Below are 17537 nucleotides of genomic sequence, written 5' to 3'. Positions count from 1 at the left end.
TGATCAGGGGAAGGATGAGAAAATATATGAGACTTTTTATTATTGCCCGGGGAGAGCACTTGTCAGAGAGGCCACCCAGCGTCCTATGAGAGGCCGCTCAATCGCACGGGGACCGATGTTTTGCGCATGCGCAGCGATATTTCTGCGCATGTCTATAGGCTGGGTGCATGCAAACTTGGCGAAAAGTCTGTTTACCGGGTGCACGCATCCAGCCTTGTGAGCAGGGGGTGGAGCGGGGCGTGGGGTACCGAGCTGGGCCATTAACATATGTGATCGCCCAGTGTTTCAAGGGCGTACACATGCGAATATGTCTGTGATGCACGTGCGTTCCACAGCTGACATAACCGGATATTAGCGGTCTGCTCAATTCCCTGCAATTCTAAATGCATATGTAAGGGTAGTCTGGACCACCCTTATATATGCATGCGCCTTCGCCATCATTCCATGGTCGGCGACCATTGAAAAATGGGGGCGGTTCCCACTGGCATGTGAATGGATGGTCATGTAAAACATCCATTCACAAGCCTTGCGAACGATCCCGCTTGCGAATGGCTGACGCTGGCTAACCATTCGCAAGGCGGGGTTAGGGTGACTCGCATGGATGCGAATTTGCATCCGAGTCAACTAGAATAAGGGCCCTAGTTCAAATTTGAACTAGATGCAGTGTTATCTAGTACAAAAGGTACTGCATGCACATACTTTTTGGACGTGCGATGTGCGGTAGTACATGATCTACGTGTAAGCGCAAGGGCTGTCCAAGTAAAGGCATGCACAGATCACAACAAGGATACATATATGTGCCTGTCATGTAGTGTGTATTTTTGTGGCTAACCATGAGGATCAGCAGCTGCATCTGATTGGCTGCAGCACTCGAAGGAAATTCCGCTGCATATTGTTTTATGAAAATGCTTTGTTTACGCGTAAAGGCCGGGTTCATCGTCTGCGCAATAGTTAAAATCCGCATTGAGGGAAAACCCCCCTAATGGCTTGTAGATTACAGAACCAAGTGGTATTTGACCTTCTTCTCCTGCCAGGTAATAGGATTAGCTCACTGCTTTCTTCTAAAACAAAAGCGATTCGCTCTGTGGATTCCAGGAAGGGAGAAGTGGGAGAAAAAAAGAGAAACTTGCCTTGTCCGTGCTGTAATGAAGATGTACTGCCCGTGTCATACAAATAGATCTTGGCTCAGTTCTGGAAATTCTCGTCCTGTGCCTCACACGTTTTAGAGAAGCCATTTAGTACAAGGAGAAGAAATAATCTGGACTTTGCTCGGTCTGCCATGTCCTGATTTAGCCCACAGTTTCAGTTTCCTTCCCAGGCTTTGGTTGTGCAGATGACGGTAAAAGAGCTGATTCCGCTCTGTTGCCAAATCCTGTTTGAACCCTGGTTTCACAATTACCTCTGGCACAATAAGCCAGATCATATGTGTCCAAACAGGAGGTTGATGCATGTACTGTAGCAGACAAATTATTCAGAATTCTACTAGTCCCATCCACCGAGCTCCACAATCGTTTAACAGCCTGATCTGCTGTGGTAAATCTCAAAATGACTCTACTTGTAGCTATTGGGGAATTTGTCAGAAACCTATAGCATAGCTTCTCAAACTCAAACAGTTCATGTTTTTGGGGTCACCTCACAGAATTACAAGTGAAATAATTACCACCACATCTTTTAAAATGCATTAGTGAGTAATGACTACACCCAGGTCACCTGCTGGGTGACCTGAGAAATGACTACACCTGTGCACCTGCTGGGTGACCTGGGAAATGTGTTAGTGAGTAATGACTACACCTGGGTACCTGCTGGGTGACCTGGGAAATGTGTTAGTGAGTAATGACTACACCTGGGTACCTGCTGGGTGACCTGGGAAATGTTAGTGACTAATAACTACACCTGGACACCTGCTGAGTGACCTGGGAAATGTGTTACTGAGAAATGACTACACCTGGGCACCTGCTGGGTGACCTGGGAAATGTGTTAGTGACTAATAACTACACCTGGGCACCTGCTGAGTGACCTGGGAAATGTGTTACTGAGAAATGACTACACCTGGGCACATGCTGGGTGAACTGGGAAATGTGTTACTGAGAAATGACTACACCTGGGCACATGCTGGGTGAACTGGGAAATGTGTTAGTGAGAAATGACTACACCTGTGCACCTGCTGGGTGACCTGGGAAATGTGTTAGTGAGAAATGACTACACCTGTGCACCTGCTGGGTGACCTGGGAAATGTGTTAGTGAGTAATGACTACACCTGGTCACCTGCTGGGTACCTGCTGAGTGACCTGAGAAATGTTATAGTGCGTAATAACTACACCTGGGCACCTGCCGAGTGACCTGGGAAATGTGTTAGTGAGTAATGACTACAACTGGGCACCTGCTGGGTGACCTGGGAAACTTGTTAGTGAGTAATGACTACACCTGGGCCCCTGCTGGGTGACCTGCAAAATGTGTTAGTGAGTAATGACTACACCTGGGCCCCTGCTAGGTGACCTGGGAAATGTGTCAGTGAGTAATGACTACACCTGGGAACCTGCTAGGTGACCTGGAAAATGTGTTACTGAGTAATGACTACACCTGGGCCCCTGCTAGGTGACCTGGGAAATGTGTTAGTGAGTAATGACTACACCTGGGCACCTGCTAGGTGACCTGGATGATGGGACGTCTGTGTTAAGGAGTATGATTTAAATGGCCACCTGCAGACACTGTTAGCTGGCAGACCCGTTTTTAGAAACGTTTTAAAATACCTGGTCAAAGCCAGTCTTGCGGTCTGAAAGCAGCATAAGCTGCTCCAGCCAAGCATTTGGGAGTTCTTCATTCACCCTTATTGTGGTCATCAGTGCAAACTACTGTATTGTCTAGATTGCAGCTTGTGATTGGCCTTCCCCTACACACCTTGATTAACAAAAATTATTTGGCAGCTACAGTACACGTAGCAGCACTTGGATCTCCAGTACGGGAAGGCACCACCTGAGGTAAATATTTCCTGAGGAGGTGCTGCAGCGTTCAGATAATGTCTGCCTTGATATAAGAGCTTTTGCTGGAGTACATTTGTGATTATTTCAATACGCTCTTAGTGGATCTCGCTGTATTTTTGGCTTACTGCTGCTATAAAGATTTCAGCGGTGCTGCATAAATAAATGTTTGGCCATTATAGACCATCATAGTGTGTGTGCACATTTCCCTTAAGTACAGAGTTGTTTCTGAGAAACCTACGTAGTCTAGAAAATGAAGGGTTCAGAAAGGAAATTGCATAAGTCTATGGGATTTTGGTTTAAAACTGTCAAAACCTTAATCAAAACAAGGAAATGGAGGATTGTGGAGGGTTCCGTTTTATTTCTGTGAAAACCACATGGACAAATGTACATTGTGTAACGTATACCTGTTACCAAGGTACAATTATCTTTAATCTTACAACATTAAGAAAAGGCTGTTGTCATAAGTGTCTGTCAGTGTTTACATTGTCCCAAAGACAGAGGTCTATCTCTTGGCTAGAAGTATAATTATCCGCTCCGTAATCCGTCAATATCATATAGACTCATAGGCATTCCTCCCAACATGACCCATTCCAGGAGGGACACAATGCTCCGCTCCTGGACTTCCATGCCAGTCGAAGTTGCAGAGGTTGGACGGCACCACTGTCCAAAATTAAAATAGGGGAGCCACACCTGCCAGTGAGTCCCAGGCTGTGGTGCTTGTGGTGGGGCTCCCCTGTCTAAATTTTGGACTCTGCTTGCTGCACTCCCATCTCTGCAACTTCCACAGGCAAGAAAGTCCCAAATAGGAAAGAAAGACAGAGAAAGAGTATCCCTGTTTGGTCCACTAAAGAGGTTTCATTAAAATGTAACTTTTATTAAAATGTTGCGAAATATTGACACACATAAAATACAAGAAAGACACAGACAGTGTAAGTATAAAAAGGATTCTAGATCCTCACACAGTGGGACCCCACTGTGTTGCCTTCCCCGGTATTGTTCAGTATGTCTTTTTGCAGCGTTACCCTAACTTTCACAGATAGTCTGTGTGTCATTAATTGTCACAGTACGTATATATATTTGGCAATTTGCCGTTAATGTCTATAAATGACACAGTGTTTTAATGTGCAGGCGTTGGATTTTTACATAAACAGGGCTTTTCCGTGACCAGATAATTGGCAGCCGCATTTATAGACATTAACAGCAAATTGCCGAATATATATATGTACTGTGACCAATGTTCCCTCTAATTTTACAAAGGCTGTGCAACTATGGAATGAAATTTAAATTTTTGTGCGTCACTTATATATAACTGGAAAATGACGTTCAGCATTTGTGTTAACTTTACTTCAAAATGATATTAAACATATAAACATTCAAAATACAGCACACAATGTAGTTAATGGGTGAAACACACATTAATTGAGTCCACAACTGCAAAAAGGGACCACTGCTGCTTTGTGCGCTCAGTTGTAATGTCTGTGCGCATGCTCGTTAAGGTGTGTGCGCGCGCACGTGCGCACAGCTTAGAGGGAACACTGACTGTGACAATTAATGACACACAGACTATCTGTGAAAGTTAGGGTAACGCTGCAATAAGACATACTGAACAATACCGGGGAAGGCAACACAGTGGGGTCCCACTGTGTGAGGATCTAGTATCCTTTTTATACACTGTCCGTGTCTTTCATGTATTTTATGTGTGTCAATATTTCGCAACATTTTATGAAGCATCTTTGAATAAAAGTTACATTTTAATGAAACCTCTTTAGTGCACCACACTGGGGGGGTTATTCTAGTTCATTCTTTCTGACAAAATCTTTCTTAGATGGACAAAACCATGTGCACTGCGGGTGGGGCAGATGTAACTTGTGCAGAGAGAATTAGATTTGGGTGGGGTTTTTCTTCAAAGTGAGATCTATATTGCAGTGTAAAATCATGCAGTCAGTATTTTCCCTGCACAGAAACAAAAAAACTCACCCATATCTAATTCTCTCTGCACATGTTACATCTGCCCCCCTGCAGTGCACATGGTTTTGTCCATCTAAGAAGGATTTTGTCAGAAAGAATGAACTAGAATAAACCCCTGGGATACTCTTTCTCTGTCTTTCTTTCGTATTTGTAACATTTAGTGTCCAGTTGTATTAACTAATTAAACATGGAAATTAGTTATTAAGAGGGGTTCCTAATTAATTATCTTTAATATTAATTCTCACTTCTTGACTAAAGCTTCTAACAATGAAAAGAGGCAATGTTGCCCATACCAACCAAATTTATTTCTATTATTTTCTAGGATGCAATAGAGAAATGATAGCTACATTCTGATTGGTTGCTATTTGCAATATCGTCTCTTTTCGCTTTTAGGAGCTTAACCCTTTGAATGCCAAGTGAACTTGTAAAAATTATAATGACCTGTAATGTTTACTCTATATAGGAAATCTTTTTTATTTTTATTTTTTTTGCACAACTTTTTTTTATTTGAATTTATATAACAAGTGTGAGCGACATTTATTGCACAACTTTCACGGAGATGTCGGCACTCAAAGGGTTAAGAAAATTGACCTCAGGATCTGACTGCAGGTAGGCCGCTGTGAGAAATAGCAGCGTCCGCCCCGCTGCTGTGAAATCCCACCTTGCAAAGTACTGAACACGCTATGCGTATAGATGCGTGTGGTTAGCAAAGAATTCGCTGCCGCATGAAAATATTCAAACCCATTCATAAGACGCTTACCATCTACGGATTCATTCACTGGTCGCCACTCATCACAAGCTTAGGGCTTACTCAGCAGCTGCAATGAATACAGGCTTATCCGGCCCAGAGCCAAAGTCACGTGCCCTCCCCTAAACACCTGTGTTTTCCTAGACACGCCTATCCTTTTTCTGTCACTCCCACTAAACGGCCAGTTACCACCCCCATACGATTACTACTTCCTGTCGGGCAGAGGTGGAGAATGATTTTTCCTCTCTGCAGGCGCTTGTGATGTGTACTTCGGGAAGGGATTGAGCCAGCGGGACGGCGTGTGGGAGCCTTAACCTGGTCGCTAGGCTCCGAACATACGCAGCCTATAGAGGAGGTCTGAATTGCCCCCAAAATGGGGCAGGGAAGCTGCACTCTGTGTGTAGACTATTGCTTGCCACACCTCTACTACAGCTCTTCCCATTGTTTTGCTGGGGAGAAGGAACATAAGGTCGATCGTGTATAGTTCGACAATCAGCATCAAAAGGTCAACATGCACAAAGTCGACACAAGCAAAATGTTGACACAGAAAAGGACGACATAAAAAGTCAATATTTAAAAAAAGTCAACATGTTTTTCACTTTTTGAGTCAATGTCGACACTTGAGCATGTGTACCCAATCGTAGGTAAAGTATGCAAAAGTAAAAAAAAAATGTGAAAAACTCGCATTATCCTTTTTCATGTGTCGACCGTTTGAATGGGTCGATGTCGACGTTGTCCATGTGGAATATATGGTGTTGATCTATCATACGAAACCCGTTTTTGCTGGGACCAGATTTGCATGAGGCCGCATTGTGGGCATAAGAAGGCGCCGGTCCCATATTCCCCTTTAAAAATAACATAAAAAAATATGGACAGCAATGTGTTAAGTTGTGTTTTTACCAAAAAAAGTATTGGCAAAACTTCTCTCTGTCTGCCTGTTCTCATGACTTTGAAACGTTAGCAGACAAATCGTCCAGTGTGATTGGGATTACAGTGTCAGCGTTCCCAGAGGGCATAAACTTGTCATGTTAATGAAAAAATACATAAATGCTGTAAAGCTCGAGCTAGAACACATATCAAAGGTGATTTTCCTCTCAGAGCTAAAAGTTCACTTTCTGGCTCCTGGCAGGAAACCAGGAACGAGGAGTTACGCCAGGCAGCTCTCTCAGTGTGTTACATGTTCTCTAATGCAGCAGTGTCCAAGTGCTGACACAAAGGGGGCCGCTCTCGTATTGCTGTAACCATGTCTGGTGATGTATGTCTGCGGCATAACCAACACACGGACAGCGATATGTAGTTAGCATGGCTCTCCTGTCGGAGTGGATTATACCATGTACCTATTGCCGTCAGTTCTGCATTTGCATAAATTAATATAACCTATATTAATATAAAGTGTGCACTACTGCACAGACTCCAGTAGGCTTCATGCACTGTTCCCAAGATGGCCACCAATATCAATACTGAGCATGTGGCTGAGCCTTCTTGAGACTGTGTTATGCTAGCCATACATTACAACGACCATTATCTAATCCGAGTCGTCTCACAATATCCCCTGAACTCCCCAACAGTCCCAGATTCACGATTTGGTGCATTTTGATTGCACAATGTGCTAACAATGTACTTACGACCTTCACCCACTTTTTTAGATTTACGGTAATAGGATGAGAGATTCAGAAAGTGAGAGATTTGGTAAGTAATCTAAAGGTTTTTTGAAGCGGCAATCATTTACACTGCTAAACCAGTTTGATTTTGCAGTGTAAATGATTGCCGCTTTAAAAAAAAACCTGGAGATTTCTTACCAAATCTCTCCCTTTCTGAATCTCTCATCCCATTAAATCTCACCTTACTTCTTATTTATTTAGATCCTTCTAGAAGATAATACAGTGGTTCCCAAACTGTTTGCCATGGCACCTTAGGGTGGCTTATAGTACTTGAAGGGTTGCTCCCTGGGGAGGCCTCGGAGCACTTGAACGGGTGCCTGGGTTTGTGGTCCAGAACCACTTCAAATTATTTATGCTCAATGTAATAGGTAAAATTAGTGCTTGTGGCTTCCAATTATAAACTGTGGATAAACAGAAGTGAATCCACGTGACTGGACTTACGGATGACATATATGCATAACTTATTTAAAATAATATTTTTTTATGAAATTCTGAGTAACAAATTTTGCACCTAAGGGTGCCGGGAACAATATTCTGATACTCTAGGGTGCTGTGATTCAAAAAAAGTTTGTGAACCAATGAGATAATAGATAGAATTTGATGGTTGCTACGGAAACTCCCATCTTAGTAAATGTATCCCGAGTGTGATAAAAGTCTTTATTTTATAGTTTCTGTCACATGTTCGTACATTTTTAATTGCTGATTGACTAAGCGTGGCTTGTGTGGTAAGCACATAACTGAAAACCTACTGATCAAATAAGCAGAAAACAAGGAGTATCATATTGTATCACATTGGAAATGTTTACAGTAGGAGAGGAACAAACCTATTCTCAGAGGGAACAGCTGCTTTACAGTCACTGTTCCGATGGTAAATACTAGTCTCGGGTTTTACTGCACAGTAGTAACGGAAAGGACTTTATTAGGGCCAGTATCTCTGCCAGGCGCTTTCTATATCTTTGCTGTGGTCAGAGGCTGTGACAGTCATTTACAGGAATACAACAACAACACTGATACTGTATCTCTTTCCCTACCATTGTCATTATTGCAGGCTCTGTTATCACTTACTGGCTACAGTAATTGCACGTTCCTGTTACGTCACTCAATAAAGTTGTGGCGCGGGCATCCAGGAAATGGGCCTTTTGAATGCGTTGTTTGTTTTTATGCTGTGTAGTCAGTATTTTGTGCTTCTATCATTATATTGCATTACAGACTGACCAGTAGTCAGGTGATTGCCCTACTGTCATGGCTGCCCCACTGTCATGGCCACCCCACAGGCTTTGCAGCCTACCAATGCACTAGAACTACTGAAATAACAGCAGTAACAACTATATATATATATATATATATATATATATATATATATATATATATATATATATATATATATATATGACAAAGAAGAAATCCGGCACTCCACAGGTGTGTACAAATAATACTTGCTCCGGTGCCTTCCCAGGTCGCTGACCAATTGTAGTATAAATGGCAAAGAGGCGTCACTCGGAGACTGGATACCAATTCAAAACTTTATTGTGTGGTGACCGACACCAGTGTTTCGAGCCGACTGCTCGTCCTCAGGGTACAACTCACAGAATACAACTGACAGAGTTATATACCCTACAAAAATTCCCGCGTCCACCAATGCATGATCATACTTACCTGGATCAGGTGTGCCCTCAGCGTGTGAGGCGTGTGGACGGATCCCTCCTTAGCCGCTGCGTGCTTCCGGGTGACGTCGTCTGCACGCGTCACCACTCCTGGAACGCACGTCGACAACAGGAGTTTACCCGACTTCCGCATCTGTGACACGCAGGAGCTCTCCCGTCCAGGTATAACCTTAAGAGCACAATACAAAAATGTGCAAATAATGTGTTAACAATGCCTACACAATATGGCAATATACAATTAAATTATACAGTGTTTACAATACTAATATCAAAAAAAGTGAAAAAAAGACAAAAATGTATAAAAAGACAAAACATGACAGACATATTAAAAAATAACCCATTGTAGGTCAGAGTCAATTATAGTAATTTAATAAGCGAATCTGCAGTAGCCAATTCACCTAAATAGGGAAAACATAAAAAATACAATAACTTCATTATCAATTCACTATACTGACCTATACTTTAACACGTGGCCAACCTTCAATGGGAGCAGTAACAATATGAAATTTAGTAAATATAGCAAGATAGGTTGCAGACATTAATTAATGTGACACAAAGATAGCAAAAAAAGGCAGGTATACAGACCAGATTGTGCTTATCGACTGGCCGCTAAAATAACAATGAAACAACTTCACAAAAAGCTCTGTAACCCATGCTGTTCATTTAACCCCCTAGGCGCGATGGTATCCAACACATGGATCCATCGTGCTTCAGCCTGTAGGAGTTTTTTTCCTCTATTGCCCCCTCTATAATGAATAGGAATGTGATCAATTATTTTTGACCTCACACTCGCTACACTGTGGCCCAATAGCACACAGTGCCGAGCAAATGGTTGATCACTATTACCAGAAGCGAGAGCCTGCCTGATAGCGTGTCGATGATTGGCCATCCTGGTTTTAAACTGGCATTCTGTCTTGCCCACATAGTAGAGACCACATGGACAAGACAGAACGTAGACCACAAATTTAGTGGAACACGTGACCGCAAACTTGATGGGAATACTGCGGCCCGTGTGAGGATGGTTAATGAATTTTCCTGCCAATAAAGAACCACAAGTGGTGCATCCAACACATTTATAACAACCCGCCGGTCGGGTCAAAAAATGTGTTGGTGCAGATTTTTTAGTGAGACCACTCACATCCAATTTCACTACGAGATCGCTCAAGTTTCTGCCCCGCTTATAAGATGGCATGATCTGCAATTTATTCAAACCGTGCAGATCTTTATCAGTTGTAATCAGGGACCATTGCTGTTTAACTTTTTTAGTGACTACCTGACTATCTGTAGCAAATTCATTAACCCAAGGGATTTTAGATTTAATAAGCTCAGCCCTATCGGGTGGATTCAAAGCTTCCTCTCTCGAAGTGTCTAACACCCTCTTTTTAGCCTTCAAGAGGGAGCGGCGTCTATAGCCCCTCTCTTCAAATTTTTCCTGCATTAGATCTAACTGTCTACAGGTCTCATCAGGGTCACTAGTAATGCGGCGTACTCGTAGCATTTGGGAAAAAGGTAACTCCTCTCGTAGGGGCAATGGGTGGCAACTTTCATGACGCAAAAGAGTATTTCTATCAGTGTCTTTAACAAAAATAGAAGTGGAGAGTCTCCCACTATTCAGCATGATTTTTACATCCAAAAAGTTGACAAAACTTTCACTGATGGAAAAAGTGAACTTCACTGGACTGTCAGAATTATTGTGGGACTCAAACATCTCTGTTAGGGACTCAATGGTGAGATGTATAGGCAGAAGCTTGGCTGTGCGATGGAGTCCCCGGTGGCTCCATCGTACGCCAATGCTTTCATGTGCTTGTTGGATAACACATTGTTACTTCAGGGACCCAACAAGGATAAAATATTACTGTATCTTCGTTATATCGACGATCTGTTGATATTTTGGCATGGTTCCGCTGAGTCCCTAACAGAGATGTTTGAGTCCCACAATAATTCTGACAGTCCAGTGAAGTTCACTTTTTCCATCAGTGAAAGTTTTGTCAACTTTTTGGATGTAAAAATCATGCTGAATAGTGGGAGACTCTCCACTTCTATTTTTGTTAAAGACACTGATAGAAATACTCTTTTGCTTCATGAAAGTTGCCACCCATTGCCCCTACGAGAGGGGTTACCTTTTTCCCAAATGCTACGAGTACGCCGCATTACTAGTGACCCTGATGAGACCTGTAGACAGTTAGATCTAATGCAGGAAAAATTTGAAGAGAGGGGCTATAGACGCCGCTCCCTCTTGAAGGCTAAAAAGAGGGTGTTAGACACTTCGAGAGAGGAAGCTTTGAATCCACCCGATAGGGCTGAGCTTATTAAATCTAAAATCCCTTGGGTTAATGAATTTGCTACAGATAGTCAGGTAGTCACTAAAAAAGTTAAACAGCAATGGTCCCTGATTACAACTGATAAAGATCTGCACGGTTTGAATAAATTGCAGATCATGCCATCTTATAAGCGGGGCAGAAACTTGAGCGATCTCGTAGTGAAATTGGATGTGAGTGGTCTCACTAAAAAATCTGCACCAACACATTTTTTGACCCGACCGGCGGGTTGTTATAAATGTGTTGGATGCACCACTTGTGGTTCTTTATTGGCAGGAAAATTCATTAACCATCCTCACACGGGCCGCAGTATTCCCATCAAGTTTGCGGTCACGTGTTCCACTAAATTTGTGGTCTACGTTCTGTCTTGTCCATGTGGTCTCTACTACGTGGGCAAGACAGAATGCCAGTTTAAAACCAGGATGGCCAATCATCGACACGCTATCAGGCAGGCTCTCGCTTCTGGTAATAGTGATCAACCATTTGCTCGGCACTGTGTGCTATTGGGCCACAGTGTAGCGAGTGTGAGGTCAAAAATAATTGATCACATTCCTATTCATTATAGAGGGGGCAATAGAGGAAAAAAACTCCTACAGGCTGAAGCACGATGGATCCATGTGTTGGATACCATCGCGCCTAGGGGGTTAAATGAACAGCATGGGTTACAGAGCTTTTTGTGAAGTTGTTTCATTGTTATTTTAGCGGCCAGTCGATAAGCACAATCTGGTCTGTATACCTGCCTTTTTTTGCTATCTTTGTGTCACATTAATTAATGTCTGCAACCTATCTTGCTATATTTACTAAATTTCATATTGTTACTGCTCCCATTGAAGGTTGGCCACGTGTTAAAGTATAGGTCAGTATAGTGAATTGATAATGAAGTTATTGTATTTTTTATGTTTTCCCTATTTAGGTGAATTGGCTACTGCAGATTCGCTTATTAAATTACTATAATTGACTCTGACCTACAATGGGTTATTTTTTAATATGTCTGTCATGTTTTGTCTTTTTATACATTTTTGTCTTTTTTTCACTTTTTTTGATATTAGTATTGTAAACACTGTATAATTTAATTGTATATTGCCATATTGTGTAGGCATTGTTAACACATTATTTGCACATTTTTGTATTGTGCTCTTAAGGTTATACCTGGACGGGAGAGCTCCTGCGTGTCACAGATGCGGAAGTCGGGTAAACTCCTGTTGTCGACGTGCGTTCCAGGAGTGGTGACGCGTGCAGACGACGTCACCCGGAAGCACGCAGCGGCTAAGGAGGGATCCGTCCACACGCCTCACACGCTGAGGGCACACCTGATCCAGGTAAGTATGATCATGCATTGGTGGACGCGGGAATTTTTGTAGGGTATATAACTCTGTCAGTTGTATTCTGTGAGTTGTACCCTGAGGACGAGCAGTCGGCTCGAAACACTGGTGTCGGTCACCACACAATAAAGTTTTGAATTGGTATCCAGTCTCCGAGTGACGCCTCTTTGCCATTTATACTATATATATATATATATATATATATATATATATATATATATATATAACCATATACTGCCTTTTATTTTTTGCATTAAAACCATTTTATTGCTTTTATGTCTTTAGTGGAAGGAAAGGAGACAGGTTTTTGGTTTTATGTATTGGATACTGTAAGCCAGGCCTGGCTCTCCAGCTGTTGTAAAGCTACACATCCCAGCATACCCTGCCACAGTATTTCTTTTAGGTCATGCTAAAACTGTGGCAGGGCATGCTGGGACGTGTAGATTCACTACAGCCAGGCTGGCCAGTCAGTGATCAGTACACATACTCTGAGATCCGTTTGCTGGGATGTGCGTTATAGTAATAGAGCCACAGGTAGGAGAAATTAGAAGACTCTCTGTGGGAGGAATAGGGTGGAAGAGTCTGGTCATTATTTGTACACACAGATATAACACTTGTCACATTGCTGAAACCAATTATCAGCAATGCTATTAAGTTCTCAGTTTTTAATCAGAAGATAACATTCAGCCCGAAATTCAAATAGGGGTGTCATACCAACTGCCACCCCTCCCACTACCAAGCAAAACCAAACAGGACTCACTGCCGTTGTGGCTTCCCTATTTGAAGTTTGGACTGCACTGCACTGCAGCCCCTTACCTCTGGAGCCGCCATTGTCTTCAACCAATGTCTTTATTTCTTAATCTCAGAAAGCAGCAGGTTGTCCAGGGCCTAAACCTAAGGAGTGCCTCTGTATAAGTGAGGATTCCACCTGCATCACACCTTATTTGAATGAATTTAAAGAATCCTTTAATAAATTCACTTTACAAAATGTGTGCTTTAAGCTGAAACTTAAATACCCTGAAGCCAGTACCCTATTAGCCCCAGTGGTGTCCGGCTAATGAACCAGACCCACGATAAGTGCTGGCGGTCAGGGCTAATAGATTAACAGCATAAATTTGTTCAGCTTGGTATGAGGAAAAGGTGATGTCAATGAAATATAGGTATAATGACATTTCTATTAGCTATATTTGACAACATAATACACATACATTCCAACCAATTTTTCTACGTTGCATTGATTGTGCTGATTTACTTTGCAGAATGACTCACGTTCGTATTTGCCTTGCAGGTCGGACTATGACGATTGGCGGCCAGCCCTGGCAAGTTTACTGCAACCCATCCCTTTTCCTAAAGAGTAAGTACAGCATTGTGTGCGAATGTGTGTTATAACTCATGATTTATTAAAAAAATTATTTTTTTTGGGGGGGGGGGGGGGGGGTTGTTTAAAGATTTTGTTAGGCTGTGTACAGTTCTTTTTTTAACTCAAATATATATATATATATATATATATATATATATATATATATATATGAAAAAAGCAAAAGGTACCCAACACCGCGCTCTAATAACCCAAAGCAGCACCTCTGAAGGTCCCCTGTTAGCTGGAACCCAGGACAGATAGAAATACAAAAAGAATCAGGGTGCGCTAAGGTAAATCATACAGCTGATAATAATTCAAAAAGTAAAAATATTTAATATAAAATGCCAAACAATGGCTAAAGGTAAATGTCATGCAAAGTTACACCATTATATCACACAATAAGTTTTACAATCTGAAGAAAAGGCCCTTTTCTTCAGATTGTAAAACTTATTGTGTGATATAATGGTGTAACTTTGCATGACATTCACCTTTATCCATTGTTTGGCATTTTATATTAAATATTTGTACTTTTTGAATTATTATCAGTTGTATGATTTACCTTAGCGCACCCTGATTCTTTTTGTATATATGTATGTATGTATGTATATATATATATATATATATATATATATATATATATATATATATTTTGGAATATGTTATTCTTTAGTTATGATTGTATCTTTTGAAGTTTTGAGCTGGCCATACACCAACGCCAATTGTCCCAGTTTGATTGCTTTTTTTTATTTTTGCATAATATGATTTGAATTAATATCTTACGCAGGTTTGCTAGTTAAGATTAAGGGGTTCATTCTGGTTGGCTCGCAATATAGCGACTTCAGCCCCTTCCCGATGGTTTGGGGGACTGCGCATGGTCTATTATGCGCATGTTCAGCCCCCCTTTGTGAATGGCTTTGGCGACTTGCCTAGTCACCGAGCCGTACGCAAGCATCAGGGCGAGCCCGGGGGCGGGCGGCAGCGGCGAACGCCCAGCGTTTTGTTGGGGTTCCCATTGGTATGAGGGCAGGTCGATGCCTGCCACGGGCGGGTGATATTACATGATGTCAGCTGCCCACCCCGTCTTCGTCCAGGCGCACACAAATAAATCAGATATCTCTGACTTCTATTTGCGAAGGCAGGAAAAATCATTCGATGGTTGCAACCATCGAATGATTTGTCCTGCTCTGGAGGCATGCGCAGGGATGTGTTTTTATTACACATTCCCTCGCATGTTACCGAGGGGAATCGGAGGTGGGGAAGGGGGTGGGCATTTCAGACAGGTGGCGGACGGCGTCTCACAGATTACTGAGCCAACCTGAATCGGACCCTAAGTTTCTACAAATAATGATTGAAACCCAATTACTATACAAGAACATACACTGCTCTCTGCAGTCTTATTGCAAATAGATGATTATCATGGGGCCCCCCATGGTCACCTTTACACATGTTATACAGATATATAATGCTATATGTATATATATTATATATGTATGTATATGTCATACAGAGCACGTGTCCATGTTTTGCTGTAAGAGAATCTGTTGTGATACCTTTGGAGCATCTGTACTCCTTCAGGAGCAGACTAATGAGCATTTGTGTTCAAAAATGTACACACCATAGAGAATAGATATTAACAGTTGTAATTGTCCCATTTACCAACAAATATACCCGAGGGTGCGGCTTACGTGGCGCGCGGACCAGCTCTCGCACGGTGAGTGCAGGTGTTAAGGTTATAGGCATAAAAAAACACGCTGACGTCACGAGGCCAAAATTGTCTGTTGTGAACCCTCCCGGGATTGTGTTACTCCAGTGCATGATGCAAGCTCGTTTACAAAGTGACCGCTAATTGCTGTGTCACTCTCATTACTGGAGATGGGACCAAGGATTAATTAAGTCACTTGGGTTCTCCGAAACAAAACAAAAATATTCCCTGAATACAGTTCAAACGCATGAGGTCAGATGCAGGCATCTGAATGGAATAAACGGGTGGCATTACATGGCTATGTGCCCTCATTTCTGCCGCCATCACCCAACCAATCCAAGGGCTGTCGTACCCCAGTGTAGGTTAAAGAAGATTTCTGTCATGTCTATCAATGGTACCTAACCCTAGGCCTCCGCCACCCTAATAATTAAATGGGTTTATATTATACAGTGGCCGAATACAATGTCCAGCAAACAGCTTGTTCAGTGCTCCTGTATTTGCATTTTTTTGTTTTTTAACCAGTAACAGAAGTGTTTCTTTTTGTTGCAGAGCTCTAGCCCATGAAACATTCACAAAGTAAGTATCGTCCTAGGAATAAAATGCATTCATAGTCTATATGCTGATTATGCTGCAAGACAACCCCACACATCTATTGAATGTCCAATCTCAAACCTGTACCACCTAGAAACTAAGCTCCACTGATGATACATACTGGATTTATCCGGGTGTGGCATATTTGCCAAGCTGGCACACTGTTGACATTCACCGTGTCGACATGAGAAATGATCAATGCCTGCATTTATTGTGTCAACATCAGATTCCTGTTTCTGGCCTTAATCATGTCAATATTTGGCATACCGATATGGATCTTGTCAGCATGTCGACATGGTCGTTTTGATCTACTTCTATCACTAGCCTTAGCGGCAACCCTAACCCTTTAAGCATGACATTCAGTCAATGTCGCCATTTGGCAATTGTCTACATTAATAACATTGACGTCATCAGCATGGAGCTTCTGTTGTTGACATTGCGTTTGTCAACTTCTGATGCCCGACATCCTGACTGCGCACTTTTTCTCATGCCGTAGAATCCAGCACTTGGCAATGATGAAACACACAATCCGTATGAAGACGTCTTGCACTATATATTATTTTTTTAAACCGCTTTATCCTAATCCTGCATCAGATAAGATGGCTGCACATGCGTCCTCTAACCAACCTGTCTGTTTTCTCATTTTGCCCATGCAGGGAGCTGAAATACGTCATTCAGAGATTTGCAGAGGATCCCAGGCAAGAGGTAAGAATTGCCCCTGGGAACCACGGATGTTGTGAGGAATGGGAATACTTGTGGTGTTAGAGGTTATTATAGTGCAGATTTGATTAAAACTGCCTGTTATTAACTTACATCACTGCACAGATAAGCAGCAGAGCTATCAGCGCAAAACGGCATCACAATCGCCGTTATCTCTAACCTATCGCCTTTATCTTTATGCTGAGGCTCAGACCGCATCAACTGATCTTACACAAAAATATAACTAAGGCGTAAAATAAACTGAATATAAAATAAACTGTTTTCTTCTTCGGGAACAGAACATTCCGCATTACTTTTGGCCTTATATTCCAGTTGTTAATTGTCTCTGTTACCTGCAAGCTGGATTAAGTAATATAAAGATGAAATTACAGACGTCCTCGTTCTGCCTCTCGGCGCTCTCATCTGCGGCTTTGTATGTGTTCACAACAAATTCCTGTCGTATCTCACGTGCACTATGGGGGGGATTCAACACCGCTCGCTAAACAGTGATTGGTTGCTGCTG

At 42.2% G+C, this 17537-nt stretch overlaps 1 protein-coding gene across 4 annotated transcripts in view; it reads left to right on the top strand.

The window, feature by feature from the left end:
* Positions 1–17537, top strand: part of CMIP (c-Maf inducing protein) — a 138460-nt gene that overhangs the window by 104595 nt on the left and 16328 nt on the right. For all 4 annotated transcript variants that reach the window (XM_083164909.1, XM_083164910.1, XM_083164911.1 and 1 more), the window contains 3 exons: positions 13951–14016; positions 16274–16300; positions 16972–17020. In XM_083164909.1, the coding sequence (XP_083021035.1) occupies positions 13951–14016; positions 16274–16300; positions 16972–17020 (142 nt within the window). The remainder of the gene's footprint in view (positions 1–13950; positions 14017–16273; positions 16301–16971; positions 17021–17537) is intronic.

The sequence above is a fragment of the Crinia signifera genome, chromosome 11 (genome assembly GCF_055691185.1).
Source record: "Crinia signifera chromosome 11, ASM5569118v1, whole genome shotgun sequence".
NCBI classification, from domain to species: domain Eukaryota; kingdom Metazoa; phylum Chordata; class Amphibia; order Anura; family Myobatrachidae; genus Crinia; species Crinia signifera.
This window is presented reverse-complemented; position numbering and strand designations above follow the sequence as displayed.